The 19,839-nt window shown below is 38.9% G+C and overlaps 2 protein-coding genes across 2 annotated transcripts; both read right to left on the minus strand.

Annotated features, from left to right (window-relative positions):
* Positions 1-467: 467 nt before the first annotated feature.
* mov10a (Mov10 RISC complex RNA helicase a) lies at positions 468-11,533 on the minus strand. The gene is made up of 22 exons (XM_018661797.2): positions 10,897-11,533; positions 10,698-10,803; positions 10,369-10,553; positions 8,768-9,009; positions 8,419-8,665; positions 7,925-8,065; positions 7,670-7,832; positions 7,196-7,347; positions 6,934-7,104; positions 6,294-6,441; positions 4,776-4,937; positions 4,135-4,238; positions 3,932-4,029; positions 3,370-3,468; positions 3,102-3,210; positions 2,883-3,000; positions 1,713-1,904; positions 1,539-1,610; positions 1,321-1,446; positions 1,121-1,209; positions 711-829; positions 468-502 (listed from the first exon to the last, which is right to left on the minus strand). The coding sequence occupies exons 1-22, from the start codon at positions 11,016-11,018 to the stop codon at positions 468-470; spliced, it is 3,000 nt and encodes a 999-aa protein (XP_018517313.1). The 5' UTR covers positions 11,019-11,533.
* Positions 11,534-12,840: 1,307 nt separating this feature from the next.
* On the minus strand, positions 12,841-17,724 carry capza1a (capping actin protein of muscle Z-line subunit alpha 1a). Its single transcript, XM_018661796.2, has 10 exons — positions 17,586-17,724; positions 15,943-16,006; positions 15,797-15,848; positions 15,637-15,700; positions 15,306-15,512; positions 15,136-15,215; positions 14,904-14,982; positions 14,743-14,814; positions 14,451-14,513; positions 12,841-13,795 (listed from the first exon to the last, which is right to left on the minus strand). The coding sequence occupies exons 1-10, from the start codon at positions 17,619-17,621 to the stop codon at positions 13,655-13,657; spliced, it is 858 nt and encodes a 285-aa protein (XP_018517312.1). The 5' UTR covers positions 17,622-17,724; the 3' UTR covers positions 12,841-13,654.
* Positions 17,725-19,839: the final 2,115 nt, after the last annotated feature.

Raw genomic sequence — 19,839 nt, forward strand, 5'->3', positions numbered from 1 at the left:
ATGACAGTGTGCAGTACAATATGGTTGTTAAATGAAACTTTATTTTTTTCAGTCTTCAACTGCTATCAGAAAGGAAAACATATTAAAAAGAGACTCACTTGTTCAGTGCAAACAGCAGTTAAGACAAAAGGTGATAAATTCCTGAGAGAGTGTGCTCTTTATTTCTAACCTGAAAATGAATGTGTGCAGCAATGCTCAAGTTTGCTGTAAACTGCAGCTTTATCTAAAGTGAAAGTGAAAGTAAAATCAAAAACAGGTAAATTTTGGCATTGTCATCAAAACAGAGCAGTATTTATTGCTCTTAGAGAACTTCATAAAAAGGGTATATTAAATATATTAAATAATGGATGCCAAAGTTAAAACTCAAACAGAGGGAAAATGAAGTACTTCTTATCTTTTGAGGATGTCACTGCAAATAGTTTTGTGTTGTTTGTCTATAGAATGTTAATGCTCATTTTCCATCCTGGTCACGTGCTGCTGGCACTCTCCTCTGCTACAGGACCTGAGACAAATAGAGAAAGACCCTAAATCTTAGTTTCTTGCAAGCAGAAAATTTCATGACTGTTTTGTGTAAGTGATATTAGACTGAATAAATGTTTTGTTCACATGCAAATGCAACTCATTATTATTTCAGCTTTAGCTAGGTATGATCCAGGCAAGCACAGGAACATCATTTGTGCCAGTTTCACTAAGGTTATAGACATACGAACCCTCAGAATCCACAGTGATTTTCAGGGTTGCCAGTCTTGAGACAATGTCATCTTCGCCCTCTGCATCTTTTAAGTCAAATCCTGTGTATCCTTTCTCTGTCACACAGTAACTGATGAACCTGGAAATGAAAAACCACAAATTAAGTAAACATGGTTGAGAAGTCCTCAAACTAAACTGTGATACAATTGAAAGCCAGCTACTTAACAGACCTTGTGGTGAAATTGTTTAGTCAAGTGCTACTATTTCTGAGGTCAAGAATACACTTTCAGTTAGATAAATAACATCACATTCCGATACAAGGCTCTTAACTCAGTGTCGGCAGGCTGAAAGAATACTCTTGTTGTATTTTCTGACAGTTTTCTGTCTCGTAACATCGATAAAACATCTCCCGTTGCCAGCTTTGACTCACTTCTCCCAGATGGGGTCCTTGTTGAGGATCACAGGGTTTCCCACAACAATCAACAGAGACCTGGCTCTTGTCACGGCTACATTGAACCTCTGCATACATTAAAAATAAATGAATAAATAAAACAGGAAGAATTTAATAACTACTTTGATGATTATCATATTAAATATCACTTCATATGGTAAGGTAGGAATGTGACAGACCTTTTCATTTGACAAGAATCCAATGTTGAAGTCTTTGTCCATCTTGACGTAGTTGATGCTGCTGCGCACAGCAGAAATCAGGATGATCCTCCTCTCTTGTCCCTGAAACTCCTCCACAGACCCCACCTGATTCAGGACAGAAGAAATTGTTTTTGGCCAGTTTAGTTTCAATACAATTAACTGATACAGTGTATCGTATTCACAACAGCATCACTAACCTTGAGCTCTTTGAGATCACTAAATCGACTCAGCGCAGAGACAGACTTCAGGGCTTTTTGGATTTTCTCAACCTGTTAGAAAAGTAACCATGTTACCAGTGACTAGTTTAAACTCTTTCTTTTAAACTTTCCCTCCACATCTTTAAAATACAAAGGAACGCTATGCAGGCTCACTTGTTTCCTGTAGGGGGCGATTATGCCGATGTCTTTTGCAGAGAGTTTTGGGAGACCCTTCTTTCCTTGTGTTTCCATCAGCTTGTTGAGGTAGTCAATCAGAACTTCAATCTCAGACACATTGAAGAAAGATGGACTGTTCGCCTCTCTCTCGTCTTTCCCCATCACCCCATGGAAGATCACTGGGAAACCCTGTAGTGATGTGAGAGTGAGCAGTTGTCAGTTGTCCATGTTATTTTTGTGGTTTACGTGCCATTTGCCATTTTCACTTATGACTTTTGTGTCAGGCTCTACTGTTGTCCTAAAAGAAGCACTCCTCTTTAAATAGCCCTCCCAGGGCTTCCCCCTTTTATTCTGATGAGAATTTAGATTTTTCCTATCGTTTGATTTTTGCACTTTTTGTTTTCAAATTAATTTTTTTTCCCTAATGAGTTCTCATTTGTCGTAATGATTTTTGTCTTGTTCCCTGAGCCAGTCTAAAGCTGGTTACTGTCTTCAGTCCATTTAGATAATGAGTGTTGATTCCTTGTGACACTAATTATAATTAGAGAGACACTCATGCAATTTAGTATTACACTTCCATGAAGTTGTTTGACTTTCGAGAGACAGAGACAAAAAATGAGGAGATGATGAGAAAATCATTGCAGCAGAGGCAGAGATATCCTGACTTTTAGTCCCTGGTCAAACCGTGGATCCTATTTGTCCAGCAATACAATTCAACGGCATATTTAGTACGAGTAAACTGGCTTTGAGATGTAAAATTGGTGTGGAGTTTCCCTTTAAGAGATACATGAGGAAACTGTAGTTAGTCATAAATATGTACAGACATTTTATGTGGAACCACTGTCATATTTACTTTTCAGAATTCTTTGCTGTTTATCAGGATGATATACAGTGCATTTGGAAAGTATTCAGACCCCCTCACTTCTTTTTTACATTTTGTTAAGTTGTAACCTTATACTAATCTACACTAGTACCCTATAATAACAGGGCCAAAACAGAATTTTAGAAATGTTTGCAAATTAATTCAAAATGAAAAACTGAAATATCAATATAATAAATATTCAGACCCTTTGCTATGACAATTCTTTGTCTTTTAGATGTTTCTATACCTTAATTGGAGCCCCACTGATGTGATTGCTAAAAAACGTATTGCCCTTGCAGCCAAACCTTTTTGGGGAGGTATTCCCAGTTGCAGTAAGCCTCGCGGTCCCACTGGTCAGCAAACACCTGCAGCTCATTCTCATAGAACAGCTCGTTGGGGACTTTCAAAATGGCAGGATGAGACCTGAGTAAGAAGGGGAAAACAATAAAAGCTGAAGAGCTATAATCAAAAGTGCATTGGTCTTAACAAGCAACTCTAACAAGAATAAAAACTGAAAGACGCACCTGTAGTTTCGTAGCAGTTTGGTGACAAATCGTGTGTCAAAGTGTCCAGAGTCTGTACTCTTCTGATATAAAGTGTTATGTCGCATCAGCCTCTCTAGTAGTGAAAGCCCTGAAGATCATTTGAACAATAACATGATTAAATTGAGACAGACAAAAATAAAACAGAAGCAGCGAGAGCTTACAAATTTATCATTAAAGCATTACATCATACACATTAACTATTGTCATAAATTGCAAAGACAAAGTTATATAATCCCCCTCATCTCACCAAGTCCATGCTGCATTGCAAAAGGAGATTGAATAATTGGTCCCAACTGCTTGGGATCTCCTGCCAGCACCAATTGACCCTTCTCTGGATTGAGCAGACCTGTGACACAGAGTGATCACGTTGCTCAATGAGTAACAAGATATATATTTTTCATTCACAATTTTTATTGAAAATTTGACCTTTACACATAAGACACCGGTGGTATATCTTACAAATCTGTTGCTAGGCAGGCAGTGATCTTGTAAACACAACAATGGCTGAAGTAAGCACCCGTTAATGCTAATGTTGACTATGTAGCGATAACAAAAACTTACGCACCTTTAAGCTAATATTATTTGACAAGATTATGCAAAGATAGATCATCCTTCAGACTTTATTAAAATTAGACCTTAAAATATCTGAGCAATTATCTTATTAATCATGTTTGACAGATCAATTAGTTTGTATGCATCTTTACAATATGCCTCTGTATTAAACATGTCAGAAAAGGTAATGGGATGTGAGACTCTGAAGATTGTTTCATCAAGGTTTCACTGAAAATAAAGTCTTATTCCGAGTTTACCTGCAATAGCAATGACACACTCTGGCTCCACTGCTTGGCCTCCTTCATCCACAAACACATGAGTAAAATGACCAACTGGGATTCCTCCAGACACAAGTCTAAAAACAGAAAGACATAGCAGAAATTTTACAATAGTAGTGTGAAAGTAACTTAACTCATGATGATGCCAAAGCATCTTTTAATCAACGGCAATGGGTTCTTACCTGCCAGCTGTGACCATAGTTGTTACTATGATTGTGTATTTCATCAGAATTCCTTTCTCTGGGAATACAAAGCCATCTTGTGTCTGATCCCAGTTACAATATTTCTGGAAGAGCCAAAAGATATGACAACATGCAAAAAAAAAACAAACTTGATCTACATTCAAGGTCAACTTCAAGTTTGTAAAAACAAATTTGACAAATTTTCTATCCATTCATCATCCAAGTATTTGAATGTAGGATACGTGTTTATCCACATGTTTATCCACACAACAGGAAACAGTTTTACAACAAGGCCTTTGGCTGTATGCACAAGAAACCAACATCTGGATCAACAGACAAACATAATTGTTCAGGTCAACCTGGTAAACTCTCTGATTATGATCACTGTGGAATCACTGAGGAATCTGGTTAAGATGCGGGAGTACTTGCTTGACTTCCCATGATGCATAAATATCTTTGCTTTCAATTCTGAATTTTTCTCCAAAACTCTAAAACGTTAAGGGTTATCCATACACACATACAAGGATTAAGATGTTGTTAATAAGATACAGTTATTTGTGGCCACAAGTATACTGATAATTGCACCTTAGTTGGTTCGTAGCCAATGGACAGACTATAAACAGCAGGCAGCTGATGCTCACCAGTAGGTTCGTCGGGACGCTCCTTGGGTCTCGGCTGCTGGCGTACACACGATAAACCTGATAAGGATCCATGTTTACCATCAGTCTCTCACAGAGTAAGTCACATGCACTGTTCGAAGGTGCACAGGCGAGGATGTGGGCTGATGGATCTGCCCTGCTGACCTGCCAGTGCGAGCAAAGTGAAATTCATTACTTATATTCATTGACATATGAGCAATAGTGCTGTTATTTTAAGTAGCAATTTTGTGGAAGCAATCATATTAAAAACACATTAGAGCATTATTGAAATTGCTCAGACCAATCATGAACTGAGCTGGAATAACCACTCAGTCTATTTTAAACATTATGAGTTAATCTTACAGGTCCATTGCAGCCAATTATTTACTGTTTAAGCATTTTATCAGTCTGCACATCCAGTTTTATGGAAGTAAATATTAAGCCCCTAATAATTGACTTATCTTACAGAATACATTTACTAAATTTAGCCTTGGCTTTATGGAAAAATAAATGTCCTTTTTTTTAAAAAAATAAATGTCCTCCTCTTTTATTGTTGAACAGCTCCCCCATGCACATTCCCCAAATAAGTATGAGTTTATACTTCATGTTCACAATCAGACAGTTACAATGCAATCAAAAACAAATTAAGTAATTTAAAGCACCTGGAAATCCTAAGTATTTCCCTGTAATATTAAATATGTATGACTAAACAATAAGTTTGAAAAAAAAAACACGCTTAGTCATAAATTAGAGACTCTCCTGGGATTATGTTAAGTCAAATTATAGCTAATCACATATTTTCCTGAAGGAGCCTAACAATCTGTACACCATTACGACACCTGCTGCCCTTAGACCATTTAATCGGACAGAGAAAAGCTATCCAAAAAAATACCCTATATCAGATATGACAAACAGTGGTGTCTCTGTGGAGACCAAAACAAACAACACAGCAACTATCAGAAATCAGACAGATTTCTGATTGTGATTACTGATTGGCAGGTAAAAATACCTGACATTGCCTTTTTTCCACCATGGCTTACCTACTTCAATACATCACTAAAAGCACAGACAAAACATGGGAATCTCTCATGAGAGATAACCAGTCTCTAACTCAGAAACACTTCATCCATATTAAGCCGCAACCAGCAATTATTTTCATCATGGATTGATAAGATTGTTCTCTTGGTTACTCGCTTGGGCTATAGTGGCTAGGCTACAGTGGAAAACTGTAAAAAATGGCCATCTTAGTATCCCAAGGTGATGTCATCAAATGTCTTATCTGAGGAACAGTCCAAACCTAAAAATATTCAATTTACTGTGATGTACTACCATGGAAAGCAGCGAATCATCACACTGAAGAAGCTAAAACCAGATAACATTTGGCTTTTTTGCTTAAAGCAGGAGGCGCGAAAAAAATATTTAAGATGTCTGTTAATGAAATTAACTTTTTAAACTGACTTTTTAATTTTAGGGGAAGTGAATTCAAAGCTTTGTAGCACCTTCAGATACCCTACTTAATACCTGACTCATAGCTTCAACCAGGGTGATTGTCTTTCCAGTTCCTGGAGGCCCAAACACAAGGTGGGGAGCTGGTTTAGATGATCCAGCTACAATGCGCTGGACGGCAGCATGTTGTTCTGGGTTGTTTTCCAACTGACGGTTAAACATCCTGTAGAGTAAAGTGAGAATGGATTTTTAAACCTTGCACACTGGTGAAATATTTAAAAGTTCAAGTGTGAGGCAGAAGCTTGTAAACTGACTAACTTGTGCCTCTGTAGCTGAGCAACAGATAAGGGGACACAAGTTTCTTACAATCAAGTCTATGCAGACAACAGTGAACTTCATCTGGTAAAACAAGGCTTTGCATGCAAGACCTCAGCCAACATAATCCCCCATATTTTACCACATCCACTTGAGGCGGGTTTTATGGCATTAAACCAAAGAACAGTATCCCCTCCTCTTAGTATGATACGGTGGATGAGTGCCCAGGGAGTACTGAGGCGAAGGCTGCAGAGCACACACACTCATCATCTGGAGTTTATACTGTCTTATCACTAAAACCAGACAGTTTAAGTACTACAAGTACATGAAGTACACTGGTGGTTAGGTTTGTGTATTTGGTGTTGTGTATGCATGTTCTATATTTGTAAAGGCACCACACCTGAGTTTAGGCATGGAGAGGTTAGTCACTGCTGCACCAGATGGGAACAGCACCTCTTCGAGCTGATGTTTTGTTGCCAAGTCCACCGCCCGATGCTGCAGCTTCAAGGGGAACCGGTTGATAGTAAACTCCACATCAAACTTCATATTGCTGATAAATATTTGCAACAACCTGAAAGAAGGACAGAAGGTGAGAAGAACATGTTGGTTAGGGCCTTTTTACTGGGTTTCAAGGTGACAAGTATCCTTAGTCCAGTTCTTACCTCTTTGAGAAGCCCAGCTTCACACTATCCAGCTCTACTCTGTGAACATAACCAGTGTACACAGTGATTGGCTCGACCGTGTCCTCAGATTTGGACACCCTTAGGCAGTCTCCTCGAAGTACAGATGGCCGATTCTCAGCAACACCAGGTACCTGTTGGAGAATAGCAATGTTTGTCTTCTTTCACTGAGCTTACAATAGATCAGCAAGCATTCAAAGGACAACTATAACATATACAATAAATCGTTATTGTATATCAAGATATTATATCATTCATCAGTCTGAAACAGGCGATTCCAAACAAGTTAAAAATAGCTTTAAAAAGTTTGGAGAGTCCGACTTGGAAGAGAATTTCAGGACAAGAATATGAAAATATTCTTGCATGAGGCCGAAGGATCACAGTGTCACCTGACTCACAAGATTTGATGACTGTTATTTACAAAGAAAGGTAGGGCAATGTGTTCTAATTCCTTACTCTAAGTTTTAGCAGTTTTCTGTTGCTTTGGTCTTGAGTCATGGTTTGGTTGTGGAGGTCATACTTCCTGATGTCCACCTCCATCTGTATCTCTTCCAGGTGCAGCAGGAGGTGAAATCGATGAGAGTAGTTCTTCATCTTTAAGGGACAGTTGAGGAGGGTCCTGGACACAGACATTGTGTTCAAGATGAGTTTTTTTTTTTAAATATAAAATATTTAACCTGACAAAGGTAATCAGTCCAAATATTCTCTCACTTCACTGATGCAAGTTTCTGCTTGGCAGTTGGAGAGAGGTACTCTGAGTCCTCCATCCTCTGTTTAGTCAGTTCCTTTAGGTAATGAGGGTACTTGTAGTCTCCCAATTTCACAGTTGTCTTTAGAGGCTGAACAATAGAACTACAGAGAAGAACAAAACACAAACACATGATGATTTGTAATCAGCATGAACAGAACACAATTTCACTAATTGTTCTGGGTCTTTCTTTTGATCAAGTTCAATAGCAAGTGAAGAAAATTGCTTCAACCAACTCCAAAATCAAATGTTTGTACTGACATCAGTAATAGTGAATTTCCTGCTGTTGAGGATAATTTCATTTGGAGATGGTAAGTGAGCCTGTTGAATTTATCTGCTACACATTATTTCCTCAACTCCGGGAGCAGCATCAGTTTTTTTAATGACTAGTTATAAAAGTGCATTTACATTCATTTATGAAATTTATAGTGGTTTACAATCAGTTTTAATAACTTACTTCTCAGGAGGCACTCCCTCTACTATCACAGTTGCAACTGGCTTGTATGTGACCGCTTGAAATGGTCTGTAAGGAGCCACAGGCCCCAGCTCCACAGCCAGTGGGGTCCTGGCAGCAGCTTCCATCTCCCTCACAATGCAGAAGGGAACAGATCCGGAAAGATCTGGGCAGAACTCAAAGTACATTGTGGCGGGGAAATATCCATAATGATTCAGCACGTACCGGACCACAACTTCATAGCTTTCTCCTGGAGAAAGACAGAAAGAAGCCATGGGAGGAGCTGTAAGTATTAATTACCTCTTCAGTATGTTTTTTTTTCATCGATGAAATAACAGAGAAGTTGTCTCACCAGGACAGAGGAACAGTGGACAGGCTCTGTTCACTCTCCTCTCATCCTCAAGGGTGAAACAGCGTATCCTGTGCAGGGCAGTGTAGTAGGTGAAGTGGATGCAGTCTGGGCCCTTGTTTAAAATGTGAAACCTGACAATGAACAACTCTCTCAGACGATCCACGGTGAACTGAACCTTTCCACCACTCGCCACGGGGTCTGAGGTGATCTCGATGCCCCCCTTGTCAGCTGTCAGCTTTTTCCTGTGAGATAGAGAGAGGCACGATCAGGCTGTGCTGTGGGCCAACATGGTATAAAAATATCGCAAAGTCAGTGCATCCTGGTGGTTGATGTACATACCATGTACCTGTAACTTTCCTAGGTTGAGTCTGAACAGGGATCTATGTATGTCATCGCTTCCACTTCCTTTCTTACCCTTTTTCTCTCTAGACTGTCGCCTGTGAAATTAGGCAAATCTGCTATAGAAATAATCTAAAAAAAACAATGAAGTGATTTCTTGTGGTGGGAATATGCTGTTAGGGTAAGAATTTAATTTGCAAACTACTTTGCCTCAAGGGTTTTAATCAATTTATATTTGTTACTGGGTGATCTGCATTATTCTTCCTTGCTTTAGGACGTAAGAGAACTGATTATATTAATGATTTCTTTTGGAAAACACTTTGCAATGAGGACAATTAGGGGAAAGAATTATCCCAGATGACTTTGTACCAACTCAGCTGCAGAAAGCCTCATCAGGGTTTTATTCCCCTCCACAGAGAATTCTCATCATAAACTTCCATCCATTCATCTATTATCAACACTGGAGCTGTAACACTTAGTCGATTAATATTGATTAGTTGATCGACAGAGAATTAATCAGCAACTGTTTTGATTAACATGATGCCATGCATTTGCTGTTTGTAACTGCTAGTATTCAGAAATTAGCTGTCTTTCTTGTTTTATAAGAGAGTAACTTGCTTATTTTTGGGTTTTGGACTGTTGGTCAGACAAACCAGGCCTTAATGGGCATCACACTGGGCTTTAGGAAACTGTGATGTGTGGCAACTTTTAATGAACCTTTCTTGTAACAGTGCTGACTAATCATGAACTCTGCATATTTAAAAGCTACCAGCATGATGAAAGATCCACTCCCACCTCTCCCATAGACTGTTCACCCCTCTGCCATCTGGCAGAAGGTGCAAGCAACACCTCTGAGTTTACAGCTGCTGCTTCGGTGCAGTCTGGCTCAACACCCACTGTTTCCTGCAAACATTCACCTTAACTGAACTAACCAGACTTTTGGGTTGTCGGTCAAAACCTACTTAACTTGGTTAAGCATGAAGCAGCAACATATTTATATCAGTGATTGTATTTATATATAGTTATTGGTTATCATCTTCACACAGCAGTCCAGGCTGTGTGATCAGGATCCTTCTTATCTTGTCCATTTTGTTAATAAGTGACGTGAAGCTGGTGAGAAAGAGACTCGGGTGGTAGGTTTGAGGAGGTTAGCCTGAAACTTAGCTCATATGATAATTAAAATGGTTGCAGGTTAATTATCTGTCAATCGATTCTACTTATCAATTAATTGTTGCAGCTGGCTCATACTCATTTGTACTTACCTGTTCGTCTTTAACTTGTGGAGGATTTCTGTGGCCAGCTTTTTCTTGGGGGTCAGCACAGGGGTCACAGGGGTCGAGGGGACAGAGGAGGGCCCGGGTGTCCCTACTGTTTTCTGAGGGCCAGAGCTGGGACTGTGTGGCTGCGGGGCCCTGGGCCTTCTCCACTGGTCGCAGTACACTCGAACCTACAGCAGAGATTAAAATAATATGATACTTCCTCATTTTATTTCAGTTTTTTTCATGCAGCTGCAGAAAAACACAAAAACACGTCCAGTCTTATCTCCTCACAGCGTAAACTCTCTGCCAACAGACAACCAATAGTAACTTACCTGAGGTCTGCCATTTATGTAGATTCTCCCCTGTCTCATGTGGACTTTGTTGAATTTCAGAAGAGCAAAGATAACAGTGGAGAAGTTGGGGTCTTTTATTCCTTCTCTGTGAACAAAATATAAGACAGAGGGGAAAGGGTGTTACACACAGAGCCTGTCTCACAAATGCATGCACAGACACTGGTAGATTGTTGCCTACCTGCCCTTAAATTCATAGTTGTAGATGTCTCGAAGTTCCTTTTTGCTGTTGTTGGATATCCTGTCTCCCAGAAATTCAATGAAGTCCAGTCCGGATTCAAGCGAATCAATAAGCGACGGCATGTTGACGTGTTACAGGCCGCTGTTGTTGCTGACTATCGCCTTACTGAAAGGAGGAAGTTCATCTGCTGACCAACTATTAGTCTCAATTTCCTTAAGTATTAATATGGCTGTTTAGTGTATGTGTGCGCGCGCTCCAACAGTGCACACTCACATTTTTGCGCGAGTTTTACGCATAGTTACAGTGTGTAGGAGTTAAACTTAAACCCGGGCATCGATTTCTCATTCATTTTTAGGTTAAAACATACGGAAAATGATTTGTAGATCTCTTATTTGGCACCGTTTTGCGCAAAACTCTAGCTGATGAACGTTCTCCAACGGTCCCAGCCAGGGAGCGTCTCTATGAGTGTTTTTCGAAAGAAAAGCGAAAACACCTCAGTAACTGAATAAAACACCGAACCGAAACGAACAACGTTAGAGCGAAGTCTTCTTTCTTTATCTACCTTACAATGGGCCACAGGTTACATTTCTCTACTTGTCATATATGACAAATACACGGGTTTCCTCAGACGTGCTGTTGTTGACACTCCCTGGGTTGGAGTTATTACATAATCAACAACAGAGCAGGTACAGAGCCAGTCACTGTAAAATAGGCCAATACCGCCGTTAAGTAAAAACGTTTAAATACACCAAGCTGCACAAAACAAGCAACTGCCGATATAAATAATAATACAAAATAAATAAATCTTTTTTTTTTTTTTAAATACATAGGTCATTGTTATTTTCATAATTGATCAACCTGTTGATTTTTCTGTTTCATTTTTTGTTCGTTTTTTTTGTGATTGCTTAGCTCAAACTGACCTTCAGGTTATTATTATTATTATTTTTATTTATTTATTTATTTATTTTCAATAACAGACCGAAACCAACAGATTTTTAATTACAAAAGAGAAACTTTCGAATTTTAAACATATAATTATGAAAATATTTTCATAATTTTATAATTATGAAATTAACTGATCAGTTGTTTGGACTATAAACATCACAAAATTGTGAAAAATACCCATCAGAATTTCCTTGAGCCCAGGATGATATCTTCTATTTCTGACCAACAGTCCATAACCACAAGACTTTGCAATTTACTACAATTTAAAACAAGGAAGAGCATTACGTTCTCATACTGGAGAGGCTGAACCATCAAATATTTGTCATTTTTGCTTCAAAAATAACTTGATACAGGTAATTGATTATTTAATTAAACTAATTTTAAATTTTAATTTAAATGGCAGCTGGTTCACGTTATGTCACTTGACTTATTAATTAAGTGATTAAATAATTTCACCTCGAATCAAAACAGTAGAATTGTTTTCTATAATCAATTAATCAGCACTATAAATCAATGAACTGGTTAAGCTGTAATTACAATTAAATAAAGACATTTCCACACAAAAACAGCAGAATAATACTCTTCAGTGAAATACTTTGTTATGGACATGGAACATGCAATGTAAAGCCAATACAGATGTAATATACCAAATGTCATTTTTAGCAGCATACAGTGTCAATGAAAATGCTAAATCTGTTACGAAGCAAATCTCACTGCAACTGTGACCTTGACCTTTAACCATCACATTCTAATTGGTTCATCACTGATTCCAAGTGAATGTACAAAATTAGAGGAAATTCCCTCACAAGGCATTACTGAAATATTGTGTTCATGCAAAAGGGACAGGTGGATGGAAGGACAACCTGAAAAACTTAATGCTGTGATGCACATTAGGCTATATCACAATCCCAGAATTGCCAGAAATCATAGCACAACATAAGGCACCCTCTCTAAAAAAAACGTACATAACAAATGACCATCATTGCTTGACAGAGCATATTCGGTGCAACATTTTTATTTAATGAATAATAAATGTACTTACAGTTTGTATAAAAAATATAGCAAAAGCTAAAGGCAAACAGTTGGCAGGAGGACACCAATACTTTATCAGTTTGGGGGGATATATAGAGGGAATTATTAATGAAAATGTCTTCCTATAACAGAGGAAAATAAAAGAACTACACTTCAACAGGGAAGACAGGATCTGGTAAAAGAAAAGACATATATACTTTTCCATGCCTTCTGGCTACAACCCTGCAACCAGAGGAATGCATAAATATGTATGGATGAGTTTTTTTTTTTTTTTAATGAAATACAAACTGAATAATCTGGTGCTGTCAAGTTTCTCTCCAGTCAGATAACATATCAAATTGCATACAGTATTTGCCATCTGTTAATAAAAAACTATAGAGGTATTGGAAGCTCTTAAAGAATATCAGTTATGCTTTATAGAAAGTGTAAATGACTTGCTACATGGAGGTAAAGGGGGCCTTTGGGAGGATGTGTGTCCATTTGAAGCACTGAGGGATCAAAAACTGTATGTATGTGTAAGTGAGTCTGAATAGCAGGAAATGACCCAAGCTTTCACAGTGTCACTAAAGGCATTATTTGTTGAAAAATAATAACATAGGTTTGCAAATGAGCGAGAGTTACACCACTCAATGTCACTGTAAATGAAGGTATCCCTTCTTAGTGCTCAACAGAAGCTGTAATGTCTCTTTTAGAGGGACATACAGGAGGTTAGGCCACACACTTTGCACGAGCATCAGCATCTCCCAAATCAGTTTGTCGTAACCCCAACAGCCTCTGTCCTCTAAGCGTTCTGCATTTCTTTGCCGATCTTGTAGCTGAGGATCTTGTTCCAGTCGATCTTGGTGCGAGTGACTGGGAGCTGTCTGCGTAAGGCTTTGAAGGTGGTGTCTGACATGGTCTGGTAGTTCTCACTGATGGCCACCTGAAAAACAAAGAAGATAAAAACACGTCAGTTCATGCTCTCTTGCTACAAGGAAGTTGTACCATGATGTCATCTGTCAGTTCCAGTGAAGTAAAAAAATATTCAAGAAGAGAACAGAATACGTGAGCTGTGGGAGAATGTCAAGTGAGTCTAATTTTCTTTTGTGTTGTACATACTATGATCATTCTGGAGCATCAATTTGTGATGAAATGGGCCGACAAATCTGTGAAATATTCTGGTGTGACGATAACTAGATATCGTGTTCACAAAAATGGGACGGGCAGATGGATGGACAACCCGAAAATATAATGCATAAAAACTGCAATGGCTGTTTTAATTTTGATGTGTATAAGTTTTCAAATTTTCTCTCAAAAACCTGGGGCAAAGAAGGCAATTATTTAATTATTAATAATTCAGATTTTTTCCATTGTTATACCTGATGTGATTTGTCAGTGTTTTGTTAATTTTATTAGATCTAACTATGAAAAATATTCAAATTGGTAATGTTTAAAACTAATAAAAATAAAGTGTTCTGGATCTGGCTTATATGAATTTGAAATGTTTTGTAAACTCATTTGGGCTGCGCAATACAATAATAATAATATTAATCCAATCATTCACTCTTACACTGAGGTGATTCTGAATGCTCACATACCTGATATTCATTCTCTGCATCCTCAATAATTTTCACCAACTCCTTTGCAGTCTGGCTCTCATTCTGTTAAAACATATACTCAGTGGTTAATTCAACAACTCAAACACACATGATCATAAACCAAATTCTCCAATATGACTGTGTAATTATTTTATACTTGCTTCTGGATTATCAACACAAATGAACTTTTAATATGCAAACAGAGACACAGTGAAACAGGAATCTCCATCATACATACAGTAACCCTTCAGCACTTTAAATAGAAAAACATTTAATACAATGAAATACTCACAGACACAGTCAGTGATTCCTGTACATCTTTGTGGCTGACTAGCTGCACATTGCCATCCTCATAATAATGTACCTGGGCATAAACAGAAAAAAAAAAACAGACTGGAGAGATGCAAACAAGAGTGAAACAAAATTACAATTCCCGACAATCACTCAACATACCTGTAATTTCAAGACTCCAACCACCTGTGCTGTAGATTGTGAGACACTGAACTTCCATTCAGACCGGCAGCGACCGTTCCTGGGAACAGAATTTGTACAAAATGTAAACTGAAAAACACACACACAACCCTAACACAATAACACATCATTGCTTTCATGCTGCTCTGACAAAACAGTCCTGAGGAAATTTGATTAGGTTTGCAATGAGATCATTATCTTCTTATCAACTTACCAGAAGTTTTTCGGCTCAAACTGATGACCCTCGATACAAGCAATAATGGTCTGCTGGCCATCGATTGTTTTCCCATAAACCTGTGGCAGATGAAACAGGATGAGTGTGTGATTAACTGTGCGCAACACTGAACGTGGCAGCTACGGTGCAGACTGGGAGAGCCATCTTACGGTGCAGACTCCACTGGGGTAATGCTCCTTGATGTAGGCCCTCAGGGCAGAATCACAGGCGTCTCTCCATGACTTGAGGGCTGCCTCGCCCTCGTGGGGCTGGGGATCACTGGCCTCTTTTCTCAGGTGGTCAAACTTGAAGGAGATCTTATTGTGAGGGTCAAAGAAGCGCCCGTTACCAAGGTCTCCGTGTTCTGTGATCAGGACCTAGGGGAAAAACATACAGAGAAACCTGCTGTTACTACGGCTATCTACTCAGGCATTGTCTAAATAATATAATTGGTTCAATAAGTAAAGCTAATTATCTAAACACTTTTTTTAAACAACTTGCCTGATCTTCATATCCATCAATTTTGGCAAGGGTGAACTGATCCATGTTGTACTGGGCAAAGGCGCTGTATGAAAAGAGAATACAATAACAGGTTGCATGCAAATGCACAACATCAATATTTTGTGATTTTTTTCAACAAAGAGAAAAGAATGAAACTCACTGAGCTGCGCCTTCTCTGAGAAGATTATCATTGTTAAGCAGTAGTCGCACATCTAAAGATAAGAATGAACATTTAGGTAAGCATTAACGAATTGATTCCAAACACATGGAAATACATGTTGTCCGAAAGTCACAAATAAGGCTCACCATTGAAGACTTCATTGAACTCCCCAGGGGGAGCGTGCATCACAAAATTAGCTGCAATACGGACCTGGAAATAAATAATATGTCTTGTCATAAAACTTAAAAATAGTAACAGGTGTCACATTATCACTAAACACAGTGTGTAACTTATGGTTTCACTTTCCTTTTTATTTAAAGAAACTCTGGTAGAAATCTAATCAATTTATTCTCTTTTGAGCAACAGTACATCAAGTGATGTCTAGGAAAAGTGAAAAACCTGCAAATAGCCACTAGAGTGAAGCAGAGAGCAGTCTGCTAACTTTGTTGGCTTGCAGGTTTGTGAGCTCTATTTTGGCCTCTCCTTACATGGCAGGCAAGGTTATGTCGCCCAAGGGCTTTTCTTAGCAGCCAGTATGCAAGTGTAAGCATGTGGTGTCAAAGCCAGAGTGAAGACATTGTGGCGGGTACTAGTGCTGTCATAAGGTGTTACATGGTAAGGACCTTTAGGAGTTAGCAAGATACACACAATCAGGCACCACATAGTTAAGTGGAAGTTCACTGCCAAAAGAGAAGTTGCAATAACCCCCTCTTTTTTTTTCATGACCTTCACAGCTGTGACCAGTATTACATCCTAATGTCACTTCCACATTGTAGTGTGCCAATGATGCCGTCTGTCAGGCAGGCAGGGTTATTGAGCCTCCAGGCTGCAGCTGGCAGTGACCTACAAATGGGTTTGTCCAGCTGAAGGGGCATTACAATGAGTAACCTAGTTTAACTGTGCTCCTGAATAGTCCCTCCATTCAGAGCCCAGAAAAAACTCCCAGACTCAGACTCTTGATTCCCCACTATGTAGATCAACACTATGACATTATCTGATAAAGATACTACTGGACATAGATATCTAATAAAAGTTAAAATTGTGGGGATTGCAGTCTTTCCATTGACTGACTTGTTTGCATTTATTTTAAAGCTTTACTATAATCAGGTTGGGAGGTGTAGGCTCCTGGCCAGTCCCTCAGCTTTAGGAATGCACAACATGTAGCAGCTTGATGCAGACAGCAACACCGGCCGGTGCAAGCCCCAACAACACTGCAGGAATACTGCATCTGCCCTATGAACGTAGTGCAAAAGGTTACAAACATACAGGCTTAATACAAAACAACTGCAAACTCGATTAACTTGTATAACATAACTTAACATCTGATTTTATCAAAACTAGTTTAGGTAGCAAACTACACTCATTTGAAGTAGACTGGGTGTGGGGTGGTGGTATGCTGCCGATGCTCTGTCATGATCCCTACTGTAAATGCAGGAAGTAGCTCGACTTCCTTCGCTTTAGCATTAGCTCACCATTTTTAATCTAGCCCAAAAACTCACAGTCATGCTAAATCTGACATCAACCTCAGCCGCACGCTTGTGTTATTGTTAATCAAAGAGGGCCATTATCACACAAGTTATCTTAACTTAACAGCAACTGTATTTATGCACAGAAACAACATGAGAGGTAATGTTACAACTCTGAGCTGTCAAATACAGCTCTGCCCGGGCTCAGCGGTCCGACAGGTAGTTCGTGCCAAAACAGGGAGGCTTTCACAGGGCACTGCTATTTTCGTGAGAAAGATTGAGGGTAAAAGAATAATTATAGTAATGAATTTATAAGGTAATACCTTCTCCTCATCGCTGAGCTCTTCGAAATCTGCCATCTTGGTTCAATGAAGTGTTAACAAAGCGACTGCTGCCTACGTTGCCAGGTTTGCGTATGTCTCCTCCCAGCCCAACAATGAAAGCACCAGACCAGAAGTACACTGCGCGGTGTGAACAGATATCTATGTATAATCGGCATAACAGTTAAAAAAAGATGTTACGTTACTACTTTTATTGATGGGTTATCATACATTTTAAAATTAACATGACATAAGCTTTTTTCCCCAATGGAAACCCAGGAAAAATCAGGCATTACGTTGCTTTCAAATACAAACTGCACCTGACACCATTCAAATCTGGCAACCCTGAGGTGTTCAGGGCCTACGGGACGGTACAGAAAGAAATGATTCCCATGTTCCACAATTTGTGAGTGTTCACATAAGTGAACAACCCATGGCGGTTGTGGATTAGAGTTGGCTGTATGAGGGTTAACATAAAGCCACACTGATAATACAATTTCGGGCTAACTGCGCTAAAAGTTAGCCCGAAATTGGATGGACCTTGGATGACGCCGGATGACGGGTGACGGTTTAAACGATATGACTTGAACGCAGCAGAAATCACAATTTGGTTAATTGTCATTATTGGAGACTGTTCGCACATGTCGAGACTGTGTGAGGTGATCTGTCTTCTCCATCATTTTGACTCACAAACCTCAGCTGTACCATACTGAAGAGTCGATTGAATATTAAAGAAAAGAACTCAGACCTATTGATAATGCAGCTAATCGTTGCAGCATTACTGGACCTATGTGGTTGAATATAAGACTATGCTCGTGGTTTTCTGAGTAATAATTGCTTGACACAAACAAAAAGGGATCACTTAGGCAAAACATAACTTTATAACAAATAAGCACAACATAAACTGAAACTACTCAGGTATTAAATCTAGATTAAGATCTGAGTAGTCTGTCTACAAAAACAGGGCAACAAGCTGCCTGCTTTGCCCAGTTGGTAATCTAGCCTTGGTTATTAAGACCTGGCTTTTGCCTCAATATACAAGACATTTGTTCTTAGACACAACCAGGGCTTGAGATGGCTTGATCAGTTTTTCTCATCACATTAGACACGGTGCCTGCAGATAGGTAAAAGTCACGCTGAGTATTATGGCTCGGTTACCACACAGTCAGTGGTCACTGGTTACTTAGCAACAGAATATGAGGAAAGATGCTGGAGCTGAAACTGTTGTTTCTGAAAGGAACAAACTATTTCAATATATGGCTCAATATGGTTCAGTAGTCAATCTTACAAGAACTGGAAAATTCACTGTCTGATTGAACATGTGACAGTACACGTCTTCAGCAAAGCAGTTATTTTCATTACTGATTAATCTGCCAATTGTTTTCTCAATTAATCAATTAACTGTTTTGTCTATAAAATGTCAGACAATAGTGACACATGCCCACTATAATTTCTCAAAAACACAATATGTTTTATTCAAATTGCCTGTTTTACAACAGAAGACAGTTGTAACACTTAAGTTTTAAGTCTATCCAAAACAAAAATGAATCCTGACTTGAGATCGATTAACACTATATCCCAAGCTTGACAACTAAGAGAAAGAATTAAGACAAGAAAGGCTGTAGAAGAAAAGGTTGGGGATAAATAATCAATATGAATCCCCAAACGTACATAGCCCTTGTATGTTACTGTATACAAGGAAATCCTCTCATGATATGCATTATATAGTAGTGATGGGAACCCAGTGGTCCAGTGGGCTCATTTATATCAGGTCAATGGCCAACACTGCCATACATTTATGAAGCTGCCTCTGCTACCTTTTATCTTGTCACAGAACCTTTCCATTGGAAGAAATAAAGGTTTCTTACTAATAATTTAATAAAGTTTAAAAATACTTTATTTTTCCAGTTTGATATGGATGTATGCCCTTTTCCTAAAAGTGAAAGGAACTGGTGAGAAGTGCAGATCTTGAGGACCAACAAAAGAGTGACAGACGAGGCAAGCGAGACCATGGGTGAGGCAAAGCAGCTGCAGGCCACATGTGAAGTTAAGGGCATAGATTGCATATAAAAGGCTGGCAGGACAACTTAAATCTTCGAGTTAACAAAGCACATTTGTAATGATCAGAGCACAGGTATGACTTTCAAATTTCCTGAAAAACACACAAACGTTGGTTGAACATGTTGCCCCCCCACGCCTGGTTTACACAGGTGATCAGCCTGGCGGGGTCAGTTACTGTTGGCATAGCAACAGCTAT

This window comes from Lates calcarifer, linkage group LG12 (genome assembly GCF_001640805.2).
Source record: "Lates calcarifer isolate ASB-BC8 linkage group LG12, TLL_Latcal_v3, whole genome shotgun sequence".
NCBI classification, from domain to species: domain Eukaryota; kingdom Metazoa; phylum Chordata; class Actinopteri; family Centropomidae; genus Lates; species Lates calcarifer.

What these genes read in the sequence shown, in the direction of transcription:
- mov10a (XM_018661797.2), bottom strand. Translation starts at nt 11,018, where the DNA reads ATGCCGTCGCTTATTGATTCGCTTGAATCCGGACTGGACTTCATTGAA. An exon ending in CTCTCCATGCCTAAACTCAG is followed by an intron (nt 6,442 to 6,933) that starts GTGTGGTGCCTT and finishes TTTACTCTACAG; the next exon opens with GATGTTTAACCGTCAGTTGG. An exon ending in ACTATGGTCACAGCTGGCAG is followed by an intron (nt 4,030 to 4,134) that starts GTAAGAACCCAT and finishes TTCTGTTTTTAG; the next exon opens with ACTTGTGTCTGGAGGAATCC.
- capza1a (XM_018661796.2), bottom strand. Translation starts at nt 17,621, where the DNA reads ATGGCAGATTTCGAAGAGCTCAGCGATGAGGAGAAG. An exon ending in GTTCAATGAAGTCTTCAATG is followed by an intron (nt 15,849 to 15,942) that starts GTGAGCCTTATT and finishes TCTTATCTTTAG; the next exon opens with ATGTGCGACTACTGCTTAAC. An exon ending in TTTGAGCCGAAAAACTTCTG is followed by an intron (nt 14,983 to 15,135) that starts GTAAGTTGATAA and finishes TTCTGTTCCCAG; the next exon opens with GAACGGTCGCTGCCGGTCTG.